The sequence below is a fragment of the Tamandua tetradactyla genome, chromosome 8, assembly GCF_023851605.1.
Source record: "Tamandua tetradactyla isolate mTamTet1 chromosome 8, mTamTet1.pri, whole genome shotgun sequence".
NCBI lineage: Eukaryota > Metazoa > Chordata > Mammalia > Pilosa > Myrmecophagidae > Tamandua > Tamandua tetradactyla.
In genome coordinates, this window is record NC_135334.1 from 40,511,489 (window position 1) to 40,530,577 (window position 19,089).

General features: G+C 35.6%; 2 protein-coding genes across 5 annotated transcripts in view; one reads left to right on the forward strand and one right to left on the reverse strand.

Moving 5' to 3' along the window:
* Nucleotides 1-6,853, forward strand: part of LOC143644315 (uncharacterized) — a 40,721-nt gene extending 33,868 nt beyond the window's left edge. For 2 of the 3 annotated variants that reach the window (XR_013156596.1, XR_013156597.1), the window contains 2 exons: nt 4,459-4,547; nt 6,812-6,853. The gene's annotated coding sequence lies outside the window, so the exon portion shown is untranslated. Of the gene's footprint in view, nt 1-4,458; nt 4,819-6,811 lie in introns of those variants that run through there. The other variant, XM_077113141.1, reaches the window with a different exon arrangement.
* The window catches only part of LOC143644314 (baculoviral IAP repeat-containing protein 3-like), a 15,297-nt gene extending 6,865 nt beyond the window's left edge, over nt 1-8,432 (reverse strand). For both annotated transcript variants that reach the window (XM_077113140.1, XM_077113139.1), the window contains exons 1-4: nt 7,403-8,432; nt 7,195-7,294; nt 1,493-1,571; nt 689-737 (exon numbers count right to left, since the gene is read on the reverse strand). In XM_077113140.1, the coding sequence (XP_076969255.1) occupies nt 689-737; nt 1,493-1,571; nt 7,195-7,294; nt 7,403-8,249 (1,075 nt within the window). In that variant the 5' untranslated portion in view covers nt 8,250-8,432. The remainder of the gene's footprint in view (nt 1-688; nt 738-1,492; nt 1,572-7,194; nt 7,295-7,402) is intronic.
* Between the last annotated feature and the right edge of the window lie 10,657 nt (nt 8,433-19,089).

Below are 19,089 nucleotides of genomic sequence, written 5' to 3' on the forward strand. Positions count from 1 at the left end.
GCTCTCCTGACGAGAACAATTACAAATGTTTTCTCATCTTCTAAGTCGGGTTGTTGTCCCGCATGTACTCTCATAGCGCCCTTTACTTTCTCTGTTATTAACAGCCATCCATCTGTATTTGTCTAGCCCTGAACTATTACTCATGAAAGTAGAGTTACAGATACACTTTCTTCATGATTCCTCACACTGCAAATTCACAATGAACATTTACTGAATGACTCTATAATGGAATAGAAACTTTTCAAATATACGCACCACCTTTTAGGTTAAGGTGAGGACGAGTCACTTAACCTCTCTGAATCTAAAGTTCTCTTTGGAAGAACAGAAATAATATCTTCAGCCTTCCATTTCATAGAAAAATATGTGAGCATTAATGTCATAGTGCCTCTGTTCCTAAACACATCTAGATAAGACTGTGTAATTTTTAAACCTATAGATTAGATTCCTAAGCCCTGTCTTTAAATACTGTTAAATTCTTAAGTCTGAAGCAGAGACTAGAAATTATTATTTTTTTAATTCTCCTGACAATTCTTATATGCACTGATTTGGGAAATATAATGTATTTGAAAATGCACTGCAAAATGTTAATCATAATATAAATGTACATTATTATTATTCTACACTTTCATTTTTAACAGTACCACATGGATCATTTAAATGTAGTAATTATTATTATTATAATACATACTTGGTGACTCTGTATTTTCATCTTCTGGAGGGTCCGAAGTGGATAACAGCTACAGAATAACAAATAAATAAATTAAAATATAAATTTTGTCCTGCTCATTGCAATAAAATTTGTCAGCAGACCTATTTTATTCAGTTTATTGCAAACTGACTTGCTTACTGGCAAAACAGTTTTTTTAACTCAAAAGCAATACTTCATTTACAATCAACAGTTATTCCAAATCCATAAATTCATCGAGTTTCTTTGTATGTCATGTGTGTTTATAAAGTGAAACTTGTTTTCATTAAGGCAGGGAAAAGGCTATACCTTTTCAGTGATTTATAAGACAGATACTGTTTGCCTTTCATCTCACAGATGTTACCTTTCCTAAGTCATTCTTTGGAATCTAAGACTATATATCAGTTATGTTGACCATGTCTAGAAAGTGTTAGAAACTCAAATTATCATAAAAGTTATTAGTTGCTCTTCAAGGAAGATCAGAAAGAACAATAAAGTTCTCTTTCTCAGATCTTTTTTAAGAAAAATCTCTATATTAAAACATAAATATCTATTTCAAATAGTTAATTTATTGCAACTTCATTGGAACAGTGCTTAGAGAGAAACATATTTTTCAAGAAGTTACTGATTATAGATTATTTTTCTCCAAAGATTAGCAGTTTCTAAGATAATGTTAGATTTTTCAAAAAAAGAAAATATCTTTTTAAAGCAACTTTTATCTTTTTTGCAAGAACACCAATCTGTAGTTATCAAAAAATAATTTATCTGTTGCTAACCAATGATTAAAAGAAAAAAAACCCTCATTACCTGTTCAAGTAGATAAGGATAGCTGGCTTGAACTCGACTGATGAACTCTTGTCCTTTAATTCGTATCAAGTACTCACACCTAAAATGTAAAAGAAAACAAAGTTTGATGGAGTTTAGTTATGAAAGTAAAATGAAAGTTTTAATAAGTTACTTCTCTCTAGATGTTTCAGATAGGTGTTTCAGCCCAAATCACAGAATCATTAGGATCACTAGCACAGTAGGAATTAATTCTATCGTGTTTCTTATTGTTTCAATTTTTTTTCCACAGCTACTTCATAAGTATCCTATAATAGGATTCAGACTTTTTTGTGAGATTTTGTTTGTTTTTTAAGATGCTCCTTACCAGTTAACATACATTTGATATGCTATTATGTCCTTTTTCATAAGATTTGAATGTTTAAAAAATTTTATCCTATTTTATATTTACTGGAATATATTATGCTTCAGTTAATTTTGAAAAGACCTAAATGTTTATTTTCATTTAGGCAAAATTAATCCAGCTATTAAATATTGCTAAATATTTCAAATAAGCATATTAAATACTGTTAAATATTTCAAATGAGCATAAACATGCATACTATCACTCGATTATTCACTTACTACATGAGAAGTTAGCAACTGGTAAGAGATAATGCAGTTAAAGGCAAGTTGACGCAGGCAGAAGAAAGGATAAAAATATTTTATCTAAAATGGATTTTGCCTTCTTTTCCCAAATTTTCTGTCTTACATGTCTCCTAGGGGTATCAACTTAGAAAAAAAAATTGCACTAATCAAAGTTTACTTTTTAAAAAAAGCATTAGAGACAATTTTCTGAGATCCATTTGTTTTAATATTTTCTTTACTAACATAAATGAAGATGTGTTCTACAGTTAGAAAAATCTTCAGTGTCATGTTGTTGGTAACTATTGAAATAGAAAATTACATGTAGCTGAATTTTTCCTGTGTTTAAGGTAAGAAAAATACCTTTCTGTGTTTTGCTTTTAAGCCAAAAGCTAATGACCCTAATGGGATGATAACAATAAAATGGCATTCCTAGCAGACACTCACTGAAGTATTTAAGAATGAAAAGTCATGATGTCCATAATGTACATACTTTCAAATAGTGCGGGGGAGAAAGTACATGTGAACACAAACACACATACATTCATCGCACATAGCAAATGTGGCAAATTGTTAACAATCGGTGAATGTAAGTGAAGGGCATCGGGATACATTGTGCTACTTTTTTGGTTTTTCTTTAGGGCCTAGTTTTTAAAAAATAAAATTTGGGGAAAAGGTGAAAGACCCACATAAAAAATAAAAAATAGCAATCTGACTTTTTCATCATATAAAACCTTCTATAGACACTTTCATTTTAAGTAAAGAGGAAGTATCCAAAAGCTGTAGTCCATAAATATTACAAATAATAAAAATATATTTTAGATTTGTATTTTGGTCTTCTAATTCCTGGGAGAAGGATACAGGGAAGCAGGATAGGAGATTGGGTGAGAAACAGATGCATGTATTAGAAAGACACACAAGACAGATTTAAAAGACAATATTGAAACCTTGAACAAGTGCCTTAACCTCAGTTTCTTCATAAATTGAATCTAATAGTGCCTCCCCTAGGAGGTTGCTTGAGGAAGAGACATTAGTTATGGATGACCTACCCTAGGGGAGGAAAAACAGGAGAGCTAATTAGCTTTACATAAGTATGATTGAAAAGAAGAGCTGTGATCTGAAACATCTTCAAAACCATCCCATTTCTACTCTGATCATTGATGAAAATATGTCTTCTCATTACCCTTGTGGCTTCTAAGTTCTGATTCAGGATAGGGACACAGGTATTCTGGCCCCAGAAAGGAATATTCTCCTTTAAAATTAATCACTGAAGGAAATAAATAAATGGGAACTCCTCAAAATTAAACACTTTTGTGCATCAAAGAACTTCATCAAGAAAGTAGAAAGACAGCCTACACAATGGGAGATAATATTTGGAAATGACATATCAGATAAAGGTCTAGTATCCAGAATATATAAAGAGATTGTTCAACTCAACAACAAAAAGACAGCCAACGCAATTACAAAATGGGAAAAAGACTTGAACAGACACCTACCAGAAGAGGAAATACGGATGGCCAAGAGGCACATGAAGAGATGCTCAATGTCCCTGGCCATTAGAGAAATGCAAATCAAAACCACAATGAGATATCATCTCACACCCACCAGAATGGCCATTAGGAACAAAGCAGAAAATGACAAGTGCTGGAGAGGATGCAGTGAAAGAGGCACACTTATCCACTGTTGGTGGAAATGTCAAAGGGTGCAACCACTGTGGAAGGCAGTTTGGCGGTTCCTCAAAAAGCTGAATATAGAATTGCCATACGACCCAGCAATACCATTGCTAGGTATCTACTCAAAGGACTTAAGGGCAAAGACACAAATGGACATTTGCACACCAATGTTTATAGCAGCGTTATTTACAATTGCAAAGAGATGGAAACAGCCAAAATGTCCATCAACAGAAGAATGGCTAAATAAACTGTGGTATATACATACAATGGAATATTATGCAGCTTTAAGACAAGATAAACTTATGAAGCATGTAATAACATGGATGGACCTAGAGAATATTATGCTGAGTGAGTCCAGCCAAAAACTAAAGGACAAATACTGTATGGTCCCACTGATGTGAACGGACATTCGAGAATAAACTTGAAATATGTCATTGGTAACAGAGATCATCAGGAGTTAGAAACAGGGTAAGATAATGGGTAATTGGAGCTGAAGGGATACAGACTGTGCAACAGGACTAGATACAAAAACTCAAAAATGGACAGCACAATAATACCTAATTGTAAAGTAATCATGTTAAAACACTGAATGAAGCTGCATCTGAGCTATAGGGTTTTTTTTTTACTATTATTACTACTTTTATTTCTTTTCTCTATATTAACATTTTATATCTTTTTCTGTTGTGTTGCTAGTTCCTCTAAACCGATGCAAATGTACTAAGAAACGATGATCATGCATCTGTGTGATGATGTTAAGAATTACTGAGTGCATATGTAGAACGGTATGATTTCTAAATGTTATGTTAATTTCTTTCTTTTTTTTTTCTTTCTTTCCGTTAATAAAAAAAATAAAATTGTAAAAAAAAAAAAAAATTAATCACTAATTGGTTTCCACCCTCAATTTTCTAATGAATTTGTTAAAGTGAGTCAATAGTTGTTCTGAAGTCCAAGAAACTCCCAGTCAGTGCAAAGCTGTTCAGATCACAGCTAATTCTGAATCATCTTACAAAAAAAAAAAATTTATCCTTCTCCTACTTACTCCATAAACTAATTTCCATCTCCTTTCAAGCTTCAATATATTTCACTTACAATGATTACATTTTAGTGGGAAGAAAGTCGCCCACATTAAAAAAATAATAATCATTTTTAAAGGTAAATATTACCAGAGTTTTTCATTTCAAAGTGTCCTTATTCTTATCAACCATTTGAAATCACAGGTATTCCTTAACTCTTCCCTTTTCCTCTTTTTCAACAAAATAAAAACATATCCTCTGGCTCTAGAGTAAGGAGAGTGTTATATTCTATGAAGGAAAATACGGAAGTGCACATCTGTCTTTGTAACTTGGGGGGAGGCAACTATTGACTTAACTAAAAATATATAACAGTCCACCAAAATCTTATCCTGGCAGCAGCTCAAAGAATGTTTGTTAAAGGAAAATGGAAAGGAAAGAAGGAAGGAAATGATTTCTCTATACATATGTGTAGGCCATAAGAAATTATCCTAAGAACTAATTATGAACAAAGATATTATATATATGTACTCAGAGAAAGATAATATTCTTCCCTCTTCATAAATAAAATCCTTTTTTACTTTTTTTAAAGTTTTACTTTTGGAAATTACAGCCTTTTTTCCCTTTAGTATTTTTTTTCCATATCCTCAACTTCAACTGGTTCTTTTTAAATTCTAATCTCTAATTTAAATACATTGTAATGATAAAAATTTTAAAAACTAAAAGTAAATGTTTTCAAAATAGAAAAAATATGAATGCTCATTTTAATCTAATTTTAAGCTTATAAATCTATTTTTGGTGTTTTCTTTCTCATTTGCAATTACCTCAGAGTCAACAGCAATGACTTACTGGGCCAGAAATAGCATCCATTCAGTTAATGCTTTTGATTAATTGGTTTATTTCCTTTGGAATTGAGACAAAAGCCCTTAAATGGTGAGTGCTTGTGACCCACTCATGCACACATATACCTCTGATTTATGACAGCCTTACAGTATGACACCCAGTACAGTAGACTGGGAGCCTCATGACCCTTTTCTTACTTCAACCTTGGCAGTTTGCCACTCAGAACCCCTAACTGCTCTCTTCAGCTCTTCTCTAAGATTCCTAAAAATGCTCTGAAGAAAGACTTTAAAAACAGACATGTAGCAGCTCTCTGATAAGTGACACGGTTCATCTCCATTATAGATTTGAGAGCAGAGAACATGCGAGAGGAACAAGAGACAAAAAAAAGTCATATTCTAATAAGATAGTCACAAGTTTGTCAATTCCTAGATAATATATACTTGTTGTCATATTAGAGCATCAAACAAATTCATGATAGTATCAAAGCATATTTTCAAATTTACATTTGTATATTCACAAAATTACCACAGTGGAAAGCTAGCATAACTTTCAAAGAACTACATAAGTGTTCCTTACAATCTTCATAATTTTTAAAATCTGCAATATTTGGGGAGCACAAAGATGCTAGAAATGAAGATAGAGTACTATGTAAAGATATGTATAATGAAAATATGATAGCAAGTTTCATAATCAACATTCAATAATAATAAAAGTTTTGACCATGAAAAATGTAATTAAAGATCATTGAATTAGATGAAAAAAGAGTGCAAAAGAGTGAGATCCTCGAAAGTATAAGACATGACAAAAAGTTCTACATAGTGATTAAAACAGATTAGGTGGGTCTGTATTTACCCTGACCACCCTAATTAATATTGCAACTTTCCTGACACTCCTTATCCCCTTTAACCTGCTCTCCGTTTCCCCCCCCCAAATATTTATCTTTTAATATGCTACGTAACTCATTACATTTTTATTAAATGTCTTCTCTCCCCTGCTATAAAACATGTGTATGAGACCAAGTCTCTGTTTATTCAACTGGTATAGTTTATGCACCTAGAGCAGGCCTGGCAATAGATGTTCAATTAATTATGTTAAAAGACTGGAAATATATCCAGGATATAATATTGACTGAAAAAATTTTCAAAACATTATATCTCATTTTTATGTCAAATTGTATTCATTTATCTACATAGGTACATAGGCACAGATGTCTGGAGGGATGTTCAGTCAAACGGTAAAAATGATCATCTTTAGGTGGTAGGATTTGGGGACAATTTTATTTTTTTTCCCTTGTACTTTTCTAAAATGTATGACTGTGTTTTTATAATAAGCATGTTTTATCTTTGGAAAATATATTTTAAAAATTAAACAAAATCTAAACCTATTTCTTTTTCATCCTTAATTTCCATCAAAACCTTTTAAATCTATTTCTAAGTAATTCATTCAAAAATTTATTCACAAATGTATTTTCAAAATAAAGACAAAATAAAGTAACAGCCATTTAATTGTAAAGTAGACAAATGGAACCCATCCCTTGAGACTAACAAAAATTTGCAGAGAATTTCAAAACAATTACCTTGGAAACCACTTGGCATGTTCCACCCATGGATCATCTCCAGATTCCCAGCACCTCAGTCCACCATCGCAGCAAAAACACTTAACATCATCACTGTGTCCTAAAATTAATTTGGAGGAGAACTTACAAGCACATATAGCTTGCCCACTAAAATTTATAAGCTAAAATGTATTGAACATTTTTATTATTATCAGATTAAGTTTCTTACCCATATAATAAAAACCAGCACTTGCAAGCTGCTCAGGATGGACTAGGACATTAGATGGCCAGTTCAAGAATGTTTTAAAACGGGCTGCATGTGTCTGCATGCTCAAATTAGAAACTGTGTGTCTCAAAGTTTCTCGAAGCTGATTTTCTAAAAACGGACAGCTTGGGAAATGTCTCAGATGTTCTGCCATAGCATCATCCTTTGGTTCCCAGTTGCTCAGTTTTCCACCACAGGCAAAGCAAGCCACTCTGTCTCCAGGTCCTATATAGTAAAAGCCTGCTTTTGCCAGGTCTGCTGGTGACAGAAAGCTCAATGGCCACATCTGGTAAGTAAGTAATCTCGCTTTTTCGGTATGCATTGCCCAACTGTAAGAGCTTTGTCTTGAGGCAAGAAAATCTTGATTTGCTCTGAAATTTACAGGATTTGATGGAAAGCTTGAATAAGAGCCACTGAAATATCCACTGTTTTCCAAACTTGGTAGTAATGAATGTATAGAATTTACTGAAGGAGGGAAAGACTGTGAGGTGGCTCCCAGGCTGTTAACTGAACATAGTTTCTGAATAAAGCTACAGCTAGGATACAAGTTTTTATGCTTTTCAATAGCATTGTCTCCTTTTTTCCAGTTATCCAGCATCAGGCCACAGCAGAAGCATTTGACCTTGTCATTCACACCAGTGTAATAAAAACCAGCACGAGCAAGGCTCCTTTCTGAGATAGGAACGCCCGTGGGGAAAGTCGAATATGTAGACATTCGGTACAATTCACATGAAAAGTCATATTTCAGTTCAAACGTGTTGGCACTTTTCATCAAATTTGATAAGAATGTGCTTTTTTCTACTATGTTCATGGTGAATTGGATGGGGAGGAAAAGGGACTAGCCTTTCTCTGGGGAGGTAGTTTTGTGCATGGCTTTTGATTTTGTTAGTTTCAGTACAAGGTTGAATGCCTAGAATGTGAAATCATTCTTTTTCTTCTATAAATTTAGAGTTTCAGCATGGCAAGATTCTAAATCCTATACTTATACTTTAAAGGGACATATACTTTAAAGGGACAATTATGCACAACTGTTCCTTTGTATAATCTTTATATATACATATACACATGTAAACATGATGCTACATGGTAGCTTGTGATGGAAATTAAAAACCCTTTGTTGAAGGGGGAGTGTTTTAGGTCATCAGAATACCAATATCAATATCAAGCATCTCATAGGCAGGTCAACTTTTCAGGCCACTAAAGTGCTTCAGGGGCATTCAGCCAACCTAAAGATAAAATATCTGACTCATGTAGCTAGCTTCTTTTCATGGTGGAAAGCTATGCTCCACAAGTGTTCTACAACAAAAATGTTGAAGTTATGTTTATTTTAGTTTTTGTAGACTGTTAAACTTGGTAGCCAGAAAAAAAGCCTAAGACTTACCTCAAAAGAATACATTACCATATTTCATCACTTCTAAAACATGTTTTAATATCCCCGTTATTGAGAGGCTTCTTACAATTAATGGTATATTCATATTTTAATTCCCATTATTTCTTAGAGGCACATAAAATAATAGTGTATCTGAAAGTGACAGCTTAGATAATTAGATACTTTCTCCTCCCTCAATTCTTTTAATAGGGAAAATTAAAGTTTAAAACTAAAATAAACTAAAAATTAAAACTACTTCATATATAAGGAACTTGACTCCTTAGTCCTCATGATACCATTAGGTCTTGGTAAAGTAAAAATTCTATTTAAAAAAATCATCAGAAATGAATGTATTTTGCTCAATTAGTCTTTTGGATCCAACTTCATGCTGTTAAGGCAAGTCAGCTGTTTTTGTTTTTCATTCTAATGGTACACTTGATTAAAACTGACAGTTTTTCTTATAATCATATAGACAACAGGTGGTGCAAATGGAGATTCTGCCACAAACTATCAATATATGCAATTTAAATTGAATCTTAAATTCAGATTATTTTGGAAAAACGGAATCATGATATAATGTTCCCTTGGTTAGAAAAATCATTTTATCACGTTGCTTAAGATAATTAAATATGGCTTTAAAATAATGAGACTTTTAAAGATTTTTAATTGTTGTCCCTCTCAAAGAACTAACTTTGTAGAGTTATTCCCTTACATCACCTGCTCAAACCACACATTGCACAATGTCTACCATGTACATTTTTGAACTTTGCTTTTCTAAATGTCTAATTTTTCTAATTTGCTAACATCAAATATTCTACTCTGATAACGAATTTATTTTTAAAGCAGTCAAAAGTCATAGAATGTGTAGTCTTTAGGCTAAAATGGATAATCAAATTGCGCAGATTTGGTTTTGACTAGAAATTACTTCACAGAAACTTGGTTAGATATTAGTTCACAGATAGTAAACTTTGACCCAGAATATGTCATTACAAAAATTAATAAATTTACTTTACCACAATCCCCTTCTTCTGAACAGCTGAGCCCTTTTCAAAATTCAGAATTTCTCGGTTATGCCTAACTAGCCGTTAGTAAACAGGTAGTCTACGGTAATACCAGCAATAACCAATAAACTGTTTGCTTTTCCACCAGTGATTTGCCAGCATGGTTTCCTGGCTGTCACAGATGTTGAGGTTTTCTACTGCAGACTTCAATGCTTTGTGTCCAGATAGCAAGAGAAACATTATCTCATTACCAGTTGTGATTCCCAGGAGGAATCATTGTGTCTAACTTCATTATTTCTTCAGTTAGTCAAACATTTTACATTGTGCTAAAATACCCCTGTATTCATCATTGTCTTTGTGTAAACTTTCTTTCTGGTTAAGTTTGTTCCCTTACCAAAATTTAACCACCCAGACATTGTTCTCATTCTCATCATTCTCAGCAATTTAAACAAACAGAATTTTAGACTTTCAATATTATCAGTGCTCATGTGATTGAGTAATTTCTTCAACTATCATGTTTATCTTTCCAGCTTTCTCTAAATTTTTATACCTCTCAAAAAATTTTGTACTTGACATTCTTTGCCATCATAGAAATCTTTTAACCTGTCAGAGGCCTTATTTGCATATTTGTCTAATTTAACAGAGGGTTTAATATTAACTCTTTGTTCTAGATAATGGCCGCTCATTTTTAAATCTTTACCAAATACAGGTGCTTTTTTTCTATTACACAGTGCAGCCAGTGGAAGACTGCTTACCCAAATTTTAAATGAATGCTTTAATAATATGCTCCAGCTACAATCACTTCTCCTTTACTTCCACAAATCAAATACAAAATCAAATTCATTACTTTATAGTTATACTTCATATAAATAACTCATTTAAAAAATTACATTCTTTGTAAACCAAATTAAGTCAACTACTTAAGTTTTTTTCATTCATGCACAAAACTACCTCCCGGAGATTAGACTAAGTCCCTTTTATGGGTTTTAGGCCTCCATTTTGAGATATTCTTAATTATAGAAGAAATTGAAAACAATCTAGTAGTAGAACAGTTCTCCTCTCTGGTAAAACCTGTTAAAAAAACAAAAGTTTTAAAAGTCAGTCCATGAAATATGACACAATGATTTTTTTAAAAAAACATTTTCTTCAAAATAGAGCACTAGTATTTACTGATTGTCTATGAAGTACAAGGTACTGTTCTAAGAACTATAGGTGAGAAGAAATCCCAGACAAAGACACAAGGTCTCTAATTGGTGGCCAGTAGAGATATGTTCACTTTGCACAGAAATGGACAACAGTATGTTACTAATTTTTAACTATTTTGAAACTACTTTAGACCTGGAGAAAACTTGATGCAGAGTTCCTGCATAGCTTATAACCAGCTTCCCCAAAGTTAAGGTTACATAAACTACCATCTAGAAACACTAGTTAGCTAATATTTATACAATGCTGTTAATTAGTCTATTGTGCTTTATTTGAATTTCACCAGTTTTCCAAATACATTTTTTAATGTTTTAATTTTTAAAAGTAATAAGTTACCCATAAAATTCTAGATTTCAAGCTTCTTTTGAAAAATCAGAAGGTCTGGCAACACTGGACCAAATTCCTGCATGATGCCAATTGGCTAGAATTGAGTAGTGGCTAGACCCCTCAGACAGACCATTCTCCAGTTTCTCACTGTATTTTGACCACCTAATATTTAGGCTATCAGTTGCCATTTATTACTGGACTGGCACTATTATTTTTCTTATACAGAATTGAGAGAGAGGTGAAATTGTTCTAATACCCGTGTTTATGAAGAGTCACAAAAACGAATGCTAGACCATGAGAGACACAGGTTTTGACAAAAATAAGAGAGAACCACATCTTTATGGAAATGGAGACAATCCCTTCAGGTTAACTACATAAACAAAGTATGATTCTGTTTAAAAGAGAAACACACAGTTTTGTGCATATCACCTGTCTGGCCTCTTATGCATTTGAGTATGCAAACCCTTTACATAGCTCTTACCCTAAAGAAGATTTGGTGTGGAAACAAAGCATGTATTTGTAAAAATGGTAGGCAGCAAATATACAATAAATATACCAAAAATGTGTCAAGATGCCAACCCTCGATCAATTCAACCTTCTGTCTTAACCATTTCTAACACCTAGGCTTCCAAGTCAGCTGGTGAACAGCCACACCCTGCAGAATGGGACTCCCCCTGGGCTGGCCCTTCATCATCCTTCAGCAATTCTACTTTGCCCTAATCAGCTCCCTAGCCCATAAGAGTTGCCTTATGCCACTCTTCTAAACCATCAGCCCGTTCTTCAAATGTCTCTACACTCCCCCTCACCTTCAACTGATTGCTTTGCCTTCTGTTTCTCAAAGAAACATCTTTGAGCAGTGTCCTTTCACAATGTCATATCCATGTCTTTCTAGCTCACAGTATACTTGCTGCCTCAGACTCTTGTTCCATTATGGGATCCTGTCTTCTCTCACTCCTCAGAAATATTGCTCTTAACCCCATCTCCCTCATGTCTTCAACTCATTCTCTACTATCTCTCTTCTCACAGCATGACAATCATGCATAAGTCTGTTTCAGCTTTAAAATGAAAACAAACAAAAATTTCCTCTGTGAACCCCACTTTCCACTCTAGCCACGATCTGGTATGTAACCTTCCTTTCATAGCCAAAAGCAAACTGAACCAAACTGTTGTTAAGGTGTCCACTTTTCCCCCCTCCTATTTATTCTTTAAGCCACTACAATTTGCTTTAGCCAGCACCATTTGAAACTGTATTAATGACACCAGTTAATTGTTTGCCAAATCAACGGAAATTTTTGCATCTGACACTGGGACCCACTTCTTCTTAGAAATGATCTCCTCCCTTGGCTTCTCTAATACCAGTCTCAGAATTCCTCTTTCCTTTCTAGCAGTTCCTTCTCAGATTGACTCACATCCTCAGCCTCTTCTCTTACTATCTCTTTCCTGGTGGGCAACCCTCTCCATTCTTGGGCTGTCAGGTGTCCCCATCCTCTTGGACACTCAACATATCCATCTCTTTGAAAGCATATCCACATCTCTGACACCTGGGAGTAAGTGTGCCTTTCTACTTCTCTAGACTGTGAGCCCCTTCAGAGAAGGATCTGTGTTTCAGCTCTATATGCCCCTCAGCATCCACTGGGTCTGGCACATAATTTAGACATTAAGAATTTTTGTTGAAGAAGTAAAGCTTAGCAAACTTGTCTGAGCCCTGTAGGACAACAGTACCCTCATTTGCACGATATTAAGGACATCAATTTTACATTAGTGAATATAAAGTTTCCTCACTTATGGTTTAATATCACCCTTTGGATTCAAATATCTTGGACTTCCAATACCAGTCAGTTCCCCTTTCCAAAAGCCTTCATTTCCTCATTGTCATATGGAGATAAATATGGGTACTTGTTTCTTAAAGTTGTGAGAATTAAATGTATAAAATATATGTAAAGTCTTCAGAGCTAGTGCTAGCATATAGTATGTGTTAACAACGCAAAATAAAGTTCATGTTATTGTTAAGCCACTTAGCACCAGGAAATAACTTCAGCAATTTACTAGTTTAAGAGCACTACTGGTTTTCCATACTAATCAGGAAAACAACCAGAACACTGTCTCTCTGCCATCGCTTGGGGGAACATTCCACTGTTTGTTCATTATTTTACGAAATCCTTTTGTGTTAAAATTGTTCTTTTAGGCTCTGTTCTGAAGCTATTTGGTACTTCAACCCCGGGTTGATAACTCTTGGCAATCGAATTACACCAAATGCCAAAGCTTCACCCTTCCACTGGCTCATCCCGAAAGAAAAATACAAGTTGAGCGCAGGGCTGATAGGCAGATCCTGCGGGCGACAAGGGCTCAGGTCGAGCTCGGGCTCGCGGGGACCCACACTTTTGCCTGTCCCTGAACGCGTCCCTGGGCTCGGGGCCAAACTCCAGACCCTGAAGCGGTGTTTATATAACCTTGCCACCCGCTGCCCCTCGGCCTTAGAGCTGGCTCTGCCGCCCATCGCCGACACTGCGTCTCGCCGGGCGACCGCAGTTTGGTCTGCATCTACACTCTGCGCGCACGCACACGCACACACACACACACACACACATATACACTCACGGCAGCCCTCGTCACCGACCTGCTCCCGCGAGTCCGACGTGCGCCAGCAGGGATGCTCCGAATTTTCTCGGGTGGCACCTGTCGCCTCGGCTGTTCTGACCGGTCTGGAGCCTCGCGCTGTCTTTAAAAACATCCCCCGCCCGGCCCGTCGCCCTGCGGCCTCCGCCGGCTTTGCATGAAGGCTGGTGCTTTCCTTTCAGTACTTAGGGGATCTCCAGCGGTAATAACCACACATACTTCCGCTTAATGAGTGGCTTGGCAAACCGGCTTGGGGATTTCCATAACCCTAAAAGAGTGACTATTTCTTAACTGTGCCATAAGAGGGTAGCATTTACGGAAAGACCTTTGCTTCATTGTTCATGGGTCAGAGGAAATCCTGGTAACTGGTGTTAGAGAAGATGATCATCGGTCAACCTAACTGGAAAAAGTCAAATCCTCCAGCCGCCCACCCTCACACTGCATGTTAAAAAAAAAAAGCTAGGTTTTTATGTCTTCTACTACACCTACAAAAAAGCACAGTATTTTAGAAAAGACACTGAAACGTTGTGAAATCTTTCTAATTATTTTTGCATTCTATTCTACACAAGAAAATGTATGAATGGAAATGTGGGGGTCTGGGAAAGCATGTGAAAAATTACAAAATTTGCCTTTTCTCTTTTTTACTGTGTTAAAGATTGTTATTACCTTATTAGTTTCCTAGTATTTTTTTCCTTTTTTCCCAATTTTTTGTCTGTTTGGTTTGTTAGTTGGTTGGTTGTTTTTGTAAGTAGGATGGAAGGGTGGCCTTGGCTCTTAAAAAATTTTTTTTCTTTAGTCTTTTGTTCACAGGGCAGGCCTCTAAGTTACAATGACATTTTCATGTAAACCTGGAAGTCTTTGAGTCTGACTGCACTGCCAGCTTTTCCTCAATGTTCCCTTCCTAAGCTATAAATTTAGACAACTTTTTTACATGCCATGATAACAGATGGTTAGAGGAAGGAGCTTATCTGGTTTCCCTGTCTTCTGGTAGATCAAAGATTAGGTGTGAACCAAAAGAAGAACCCATATGCATTATTCAGGGCATCACCATCCTGTGAAAACAAGAAAAGCACTCAGTCTATTAATTTGGCTGCCCATAATAGCTAGAGTTCCAGTTAGAATTATATCAGAAAGACAAAGTGTACCTATCAGGTGGAGATTTCAACCAACTTTTAGGTCTGTTTAGTTCAAGAGCTTTCTAAACCACTTTCAACTCACACTTGAGATTATCTAAAATATTTTGTAGCCTTTATGCTTTTTTTTTATCATGTGCCCAGCAAAAGAATTTCAAGAAACTCTATATTCCCTTGCACATTTTAAACTTACTATTAAAAAATGGTAAAAGTTGTCATCCTTGCAAGGTATCTCTATGGCCACTGGGTCTCGATCCAGAATTGATGCAGGCAGCTGGTCCACACACACCCCTTTTGTGTCATAAGGGATGCCACTCCCTCCCCAACTAGGCACAGCTATCCCAGCAGGCGTGAATTGGGTGCCATGAAACATACAGACTTTCACCAGGCAGTCCCCAGTGAATATTTACATATGCTGAGGGCAAAAAGGGAAGGAATATGCAGGCCACCACTGTCTGCTAGGGGATGTGTTTTTCCTCAAGGCACCCCTGAAAAGGAAGACAGCCCATATTCATCATTTATTCTAGGAGCCAGGCTAACACATCTAGTTCTGAGCACAGGGCTTATTTGTGGGTCTCAGGGCAAGGCAGCAGGCTGTGCTAAGTAGAGGATCAGCCTGTCGTCTACTACGTTATCTCTAGTTTGCCAGTCTTTTTCTGTCAGTGTATGAACAAGGTATAAGATATTTGTGTGAGAGGGTTTTCCACCCCATTTCTGGCTTGGAACTTCGATAGCTCCTAACATTTGTGTATTCCCAATATCCTATTGTTAAATAATCAACTTAAAGTATTTTCCCTTGAGGGTAATTATAATAAAAAGATTTTTTTTTCTGGAGGAAATGTCACATAATAATAATGTGGTAACAAATTCAGTTCCAGCCTAATGCTATTTCACTATAACGTTTTACATTTTTAATTAAAGAAATAGATACAGATTCTACTCAGGAATCCAGAACTAAAAGTGAAAGTGAAATCTAAAAGAGGGAACATGCCGTTCTGATTCCAAAGTATCAGAATAAATGCTGGGGATTTCCTAGTCTGTTGACAACTTCATATCATATCACATAAAATACAAGTAGACCAACCTTGAACAAGAGCTTATGAAGAAATTTACAAAGAAATAAATTTTAATAGACCTGTCCCCAATGTGATGAAGTTTACCCCTTATAAGTGGTGGCTTACTTTTAATTTTTATTATCCTGAGAATTATTTAATGAGCTATAACTTACATAATCTAAAGTACAGAATTCTTAAGTCTACCGCTTCATGAATTTTTTTTAACATGGGCAGACACCGGGAATCGAACCTGGGTCCTCTGGCATGGCAGGCAAGCATTCTTGCCTGCTGAGCCACCATGGCCCACCCCTGCTCCATGAATTTTGACAAATGTATACTTGTGTAACCATCAGTAAGATCAAGATGAAAAATATTTTCCATAACCTCATAAAATAACTTCATTTTCTTTTCTAGTCAATACCAACAAACTTTCCAACCCTGGTCCCATCACTATTCCAATTTCTCTCATCATAGCTATGGTTTATCTGTTCATCTGTTCCTGTACTTCACACAGATGTTGTCTGTACTGGTTTGTATCTGGCTTCTTTCATCCAATATATTTTTAGTTTCATCCACACTTTGTAGTGTGTATCAGTAGTTTGTTTTATTGCCACATAGTATTACACTGTGTGAACAAACTGTAATTTGTTTATTCATTCTACTGCTGATGGACTTTTGGGTTGTTTCCTGATTCAATCCCTTTTGAGAGTAAAGCTATGAACCTCTTAGTTCAAGTCTTCTGCAGATATATGGATTCATTTCTGTGGGGCAATTCCATTTCTGTGGAATTGTTGGACCATTGGGTAGGTATGTTTATTACTATGAGGAAGTGACAAAAGTTTTACAAAATTTATGACATTTCACACAGCCACCAACAATGTATGAAAATTCTAGTTTCTATCCATTATTGACAAGACATAGTGTGGTCAGAGAGGATTGTGGGAAAATGGCAGAATGGGAAGTTCCAGGAATCAGTCCTCCAACAGAACAACTATTAAACTGGCCAAGAACTGTCTGAAACAGCTATTTCAAAACTCTGGAGTCCTGTATAACACTATGCAACATCCAGGGAAGAGAGGGAGGAAGAGGCTGGCAAAGTGTGATATGTACCAATGAATTGCACTTTCTGCATGAATTGCACTTTCCACGTGGTGGCTACTATTGCCCACCCCGCAATATTGCAGCTGGAAGCAATGAGATGCTCAAACCCAGGCCCTGGTGCAATGTGCTGACAACAGGGTGGGATATGTAGATATAGTTCCCCAAAAGCTAGGGATGTGTGATCTGATTACTGATTACTACTTTTGATTAGCTACTTCAGATCACTGGGGGCCTGGTTTTGAGGGCATCGATTATTCCAACCCACCTGCAGCAAATAGCTGAAGGACTACATTTGCTGGGCAGGTGCAGAGTTAAAAAAAATCACAGTTTTAGGGAGCTGTGGGAGTGCAAACTCAATTTGCAAAGACAATGAAAGGTGTTTTTGCTTACTTTTGTTAGCTCCTGACATACAAGAAAATAGCATTTATATCACTAGTTGGATACAAACTCAAGAAACAGACATCTCAGAAAATAAACCACAGTGTTAACATTTTAAAATATTAAAATGTAAAGTATGCAAAAAAAAAAAAAGATTACAAGACAAAGAAACAGGAAGTGATGGTCCACCCAAAGGAAGAAGATAAAAATTCAGAAAACATCAATGAAAACCAGACAATGGACAGACTGGACAAAATTTTTTTTTTTTTAGTGTTCTTTAATATGCTCAAGGAGAAGAAGGAAAATAGGAAGGAAGGAAGGAAAGAAGGAAATGAAAGAGAGAGAGAGAAAGAAAGGAAGGAAGGATATCAGGGAAAATTCAATATACTCAAGGAGATGGAGGTAAATATGGAGAAAAACTAAATGATATAAGGAAAACAATGAATGGACAAAATGAAAATTTCAATAAGAAGATAGAAATTTTAAAAAGGAACCAAATAGAACTATTGTAGTTGAAGACCATAATGACTGAAATGAAAAATTCCTAAGAGAGTTTCAACAGTAGAAGAAGAAAGAATCCATTGAACTCAAAGACAAGACAATTGAAATGAGTCTGGGTAAGAAACAGAAAGAAAAAGGAATTATAAAAAGTGAAAATAGCCTAAGAGACGAGTGGCTCACCAATCAAACATACCCATATATGCATTATGGGAGTCCCAAAAGGAGATGAAAGAGAGATAGGGACAGAAAGAATGTTCAAGGAAATCTGAGAATTTTCCAAACTTAGCAAAAGATGTGAATATGCAGATCCAAGAATCCCAGAGAATGCCACACAAGATAAACTTCAAGAGAAACACACCCATCACATACTGTCAAATGCAAAGGACTTGGAGAGAGGTCTGAAAGCTGCAAGAATAAAGCAACGTATTATATAGAAGGGAGTGCCAATTAGATTAAGTGCTTATTCATTAAAAACCATGGAGGCAAGAAAGTCCTGGGTTGAAATATTTAAAGTGCTGAGAGAAAACAATTGCCAACCAAAATTTTTATATCTGGCATAACTTTCTTTGAAAAATGAGGGAGAGATTAGCACATCCCCAGATAAACAAAAGCTGAGGGAGTTCATCACCACTAGACCTGCCCAATGAGCAATGCCAAAAGGAGTTATTCAGACTGAAATGAAAGCATGCATGGCTGTGTTTCACAGCATCATAAAGAAAGACCTCTGGTAAAGGTAACCATTTGGGTAACCATAAATGTCACACTAATGTATTGTATTTTTTGTTGGTAACTCCGCTTCTTACTTCCTACAAATGCTTAAAATACAAATGCATAAAAGTAATAATATAGCTATGGTTTTGGACATACAATGTACAAAGACAGAAATGGTAACAAACATGTAGGGGCATAGGAAAAGTGTATACATATGGTGTTGAAGTCAAGTTGGTATCAAACTAAATATGATACA